The sequence below is a fragment of the Tarenaya hassleriana genome, unplaced genomic scaffold (genome assembly GCF_000463585.1).
Source record: "Tarenaya hassleriana unplaced genomic scaffold, ASM46358v1 Cleome3, whole genome shotgun sequence".
NCBI lineage: Eukaryota > Viridiplantae > Streptophyta > Magnoliopsida > Brassicales > Cleomaceae > Tarenaya > Tarenaya hassleriana.
This window is the reverse complement of record NW_010966177.1, coordinates 7,241,518-7,246,402: the sequence shown is the minus strand read 5'-3', so window position 1 is coordinate 7,246,402 and position 4,885 is coordinate 7,241,518. Positions and strand designations below refer to the sequence as shown.

The 4,885-nt window shown below is 40.5% G+C and overlaps 1 protein-coding gene across 3 annotated transcripts in view; it reads right to left on the bottom strand.

Moving 5' to 3' along the window:
• LOC104819891 overlaps window positions 1–4,392 on the bottom strand; it is a 6,309-nt gene extending 1,917 nt beyond the window's left edge. For all 3 annotated transcript variants that reach the window (XM_019203216.1, XM_019203217.1, XM_019203218.1), the window contains exons 1-2: window positions 2,002–4,392; window positions 11–1,113 (exon numbers count right to left, since the gene is read on the bottom strand). In XM_019203216.1, the coding sequence (XP_019058761.1) occupies window positions 11–1,113; window positions 2,002–4,308 (3,410 nt within the window). In that variant the 5' untranslated portion in view covers window positions 4,309–4,392. The remainder of the gene's footprint in view (window positions 1–10; window positions 1,114–2,001) is intronic.
• Window positions 4,393–4,885: the final 493 nt, after the last annotated feature.

The window sequence follows — 4,885 nt, the reverse complement described above, 5'->3', positions numbered from 1 at the left end:
AACTGTCGACATTCCTTTCCTCATCCTCTTAGTCCGCCAATGCTCGTATATCCTTTCCATTACTTCCAAGGTTCCAGCTCCTGTCATCAATTCTTCAATTTCATTCAATGTGAACTCATCACGCTGCTTTACATATGCAGCCTTCTCAAACATGTCCATTGCTTTCTCAAACAGGCCTTCAGTGATCTCACACGAGCCACTATTTTCAGTCTCTGAACACTCGTGAATTCTCAAGAGCCACTGTTCATCATCAGTGTCCATGTCATACATGACACGGAGAGGATCCAAAGCCATCTCAACGTCAGCTTCAGTCTGCTGAATATACTTTGAAGGATTACGAGTAAACAGAGCTTCTGTACTGTCATCGTATTTTTCTATGAAACGAATGCCAGGAATGGGAATATTCCTGACTGAAGCAGCCCGGATATTCCTATCATAGCACTCTTCATGCATCTCTTTGAAAAGAGACCACTGGCTCCGATCAGGAAACTCCAAGATCCAATCCTTCCCTCCTTTCCACATCATAGCATGAGTAAACCTGTTTGTTGACCCAGGCTGCAGAAACTGATGCGCCCTGTACGAGTATTTTGTTGATCCTGAGATTTTAACAACGAGTCTCCATTCGTTACTATCAAAAGGCTCTAGGACTATATGAGCTCCATGTTCTCTCCAACCTCTATCGCCAAGAGTGATCAGCACATTGGCATCACAGGAAATAGACTCCAAATCCTTCTGCGGACCTCGGGAAACATCAGCAGACTTTCTGTTACTGGACCTTCTAATTCTTTTGTGAGGAAGACCCTTGTGCAAAGGACCTTTGTTCCTAGAATAAGAACCCCCAGAAGGCAATGAATAAGACACTTGGGTACGTCGCTTCTTTGGTCCATTTCCAAAATTAGTGTGTAGAAAGCTGCCCTTTGAATCTGACCAACCATGTGAGAGGTAGCCAAAGAAAGAACTTCTACTTCTCTGCCCTGTGCTTCTCAGTGCAGTGGGATTAGGGCTGGAAATGATGCTACCTTGGATGTTTGAAGCCAGATCACTTGACTGGGGAGAACTATGTACTTCTCTATCTCCATGCTCTTCACAGTGCCTAGATCTCTTCTGCAAATCCTAAGATGCAAGATAGAAAGGTTCAATAGAAGATAACACAATATAAAAAGGATACAAAAGAAATAAGCAAATTATGAATCAAACAAAAGCTTCCAATCAGATAATGTGGCAGGCATAAACAAAAGCTTCCAATAGAACAGAGCCCTAAGAGGGGTGTCCAAACACAAAACAAAATGCCAAAGCAGGAACATAGGAAAACCATAATTTACAGGAATTCAAAATGCCAAAAAAGGTTCAGCACAAAATTTCCAAAATAATCAGGTATATATAGGCATGCAAAAGCAGGAAAATATAAGAAAGAACACACACACACACAAAAATTCTTCCTATACCAAAGAACCTGCACAAATTTACCAAAAATAAGCAGGTATATATAAGCATGCAAAAGCAGGAAAATTTAAGAGAGAGCGGGGGCACGCACACACACAGCCATTCTTCCTATACCAAAGAACCTGCTTCTGGACAAAGAATGGGAATAAATGAGCTTGAACAGTAGCATAATGAAGGTGATGTCATGCAATCTTAATCAATTTTCAAAAGATAAAGCTAATGGAGGGCAGAGCTTTCTCATATATTAAGCCCACAAGATTATCATTTAAACAAGAAATTTATACATCTGTAGGCATATATTGCAGCTCTGAGGAGAGACTTCAAAAAATATTTCTGAAATAAGTCATACAAACGTAATGATCTTGACATTCGCTTCAATACATATACTCTGTCATATGTAAGTTTTAGTCACAGTTGTATACCTTGCTTTCATCACATTTACTCTATCATAAGATACACAATGGTCTATCTCAATTTGCACCACATCGACTCCTATCATATTTCATTTAACTTCTATTTCATAACGTGAGCATATGAGTTAATGTCAGACAATTGTACCTCAAACAACAGTGAATTGCCTGAAACAGATAGATCCAGCACCTGCCCCATCTGAAACGCCTTGATGTTATCATATGTACATTCTGAAATTGGTAAATGCTTAGCTAGCAAAGAGTGTCTCCTGACATGCTGCTCCACGTAGGTCCACTTGGAATGTTTCACTTCACTGAAACTGCGGAATCCAAATGCCACATGCCTCTGGAGACGTGCAATGCAAGAAAGTCTGAAACCAATTGAAGATACTGGCAACTGCAAGTCAGTGAGAGTTCTCTGCTCAACAGATTGATCAAATACTCTCAAGATCCGGAAAATTAACCAAACAGCCTCCATTAAGCAGCCTTCAAAAATAAGATGCCTCAACCCAACTCGATTATTCAGGAAAAGCATCTCCAAACATACCCTGGGCCACATAGTGACAACTGTACCATGATGAAGCAGTAATGCAACACGTGACAGCCAAATAACATCAGCTATAAGAAAGTAACTCATCAGAGAAACAGCCTTAAGGCGCAGAAATAACCGGAACCGCTTTGAGTTATTCCACGGTAAGTATAGCTCTACTACCTTCCCAGAATTTTCAATAGGACAAAAATATATTTCAGGATCGGGACTCTTTGACACATGATACTGCCTCAAAACCTCAACATTATTGTCTTCTGAAATGCCTTTTTTTGTATTACGAAACCGCCTCCTATAATAAACCAGAGGAAGTTTGCCATGCTTAGAAAAACGGGAACTTTTCAGCAAGGAATCATTCCTCTTCTGCCCAGCCAATCCATATGATGAAAGGGAACTAAGGGATCTACTTGAGTCATGTCCAACAGTGTCTCCAACAACATCGCCATTCGGTTTCATGATTCCTTTAGATGGCAACATTGCAGCTTTTTGCCATTGCTTTACAGCCTTAAGAGTGGAAGGCTTAAAATGATGTGAAGACCGGGCCAACCATGTGATGATGGGCTCAGATTCCATGTTTCCCATGCAGCTATCATCTTCTATCTTCGCATTCTGCTTCTCACTTTTGCTAGTTGGATCGTTCCCTTTTATTTTCGGAGAAGATTTGGTCCCCGAACGGCGTCTTTTTTGCTGATTGTTACCAGGAATTTCAGCAGGGAACAAAAGAATTTTGAATCTTTCACCCTGAAGATTGATCCACTCTTCATCACGATCATCATACTTTACATGATGCAAGTTTCTTTCTTCGTCATAATTGTCCACTAGGCCATGATACCAACTCTCATCCAAAGGCCAAAAAATCTTTATTCTTTTGTTTAATAACCAGAGCGAGTCCACATCAGAAAACAAAATTTCATAAAAGTGCCGCCTTTTCCTAACGGTGCCCTTTTCCTCATGCTTTCTCCTTGGTCGCAACATTCTGTCATCGGTATCATCTGACACACATTTTGAATTCTTACCAGAAGATAATGGAGGCAATCTGTCAACTGACGGTGCAACAGGACCACTAGTATTTGAAGAAAACTCAGTGCAGGTTGGATCAAACCGCGAACACAGCATTCTTGCTGCATTAGCTTCAAGATTTTCTTCATCATCTTCCCGTGATACTTCAGATAGTCTACCAGAAGTAGCACCTGATAACTTGGCCTCTTCTCCAACAGTTCTGTTATCCAGCGCCAATGGCTTCCTTTTTCTGCTTTTACTATGTGTTTGTTCAGAGACCAACTGACCATCTTTTACAGCAGGCTGACTGGAATACCCATTTTCCAACTTCAACTGAGATGCTGAATCAGACCCTTTACCTTCTCCATCAGAGCCCTTTTCTCTGACCTTAAGGAGATGATCCAAAGCACTAGATGATTCTTCAACAGGCTCCTTAGGTATCAGATCGACCACCTCGGCCTGAATAACAGATTCCCCAACAGACTTTTGTCCTAGGCAATTCTCAAACCTACTCCTCCCAACAAACCCTCTCCTACGTCTAGGTACATAAATCAAACTACCTCCCAAACCAAGCGAAATCCCTTGCAACCCACTAGTGTTGCACATTTTCTCATCCAAGTCCACCTTCGAGTCGACCAGGTCGTCCAAAGTTTTGTCACCATTGCACGCCTTCTCTGCCCTTTTTCCGTTACCGCAATCAAATTTCTCAAAGCTACTTAAAGAAACAACTTTTCTGCTCTTCTTGTCCTGTTTCTGCTGATCATCAACTTCCTCAGGCTTATTCTTCCGCTTCAAACTCTTATTAACAGAATCCTTCGGAATGCTAGATTTATACAGCGTTTTAAGATCCAAGGATCTCGATTTCTTTGAAATTCCAACTCCATTGGAGTTCCCTAGTCTATTTTCCATGAACAACACCTCAAACCCAACACCAAAATCAAAATCCACAGGGTTTCAAATTCCATGATATATGCATGCAAGCATTTTTCAGACCTGTAAAACCAATAAACCCAGAATCACCTTAAAAATTACCATAATCAGCCAAAAAAAAATACAAAAATGGCAGGACGTGTAGTAATTGACGTAACAGTGAATTTGAAATATGAAGGAAACTGTAGCAGAAAATGGAAGAAAACTACAATAATCAGCCCTTTTCACTTGCCTTTTCTCGGATTTAGACTGGACATCAGATTGCAACAAAACCTTTTGAACCTTCTGAAGTAAAAGTAAACAAGGAAAAACAGAAAAAGAATGAGAGAAGTTGAAAGGCAAATCTACACGACATATCGAACATGTATTTGACATGCAAATCGGTTATGTTCTGTGTAAAAGGTTTTGCAGTTTCAACCTCCTAAATTCTAATAGATCTTAGAGACTTAGGCAGTATTCGAATAGCCCCACTACCCATCTTGATTTGAACTTTGAAATTTTCTGACTAACACAAACATTCTAAATCCCAGGAAAGTGTCGACTCTGCCCGAACGTT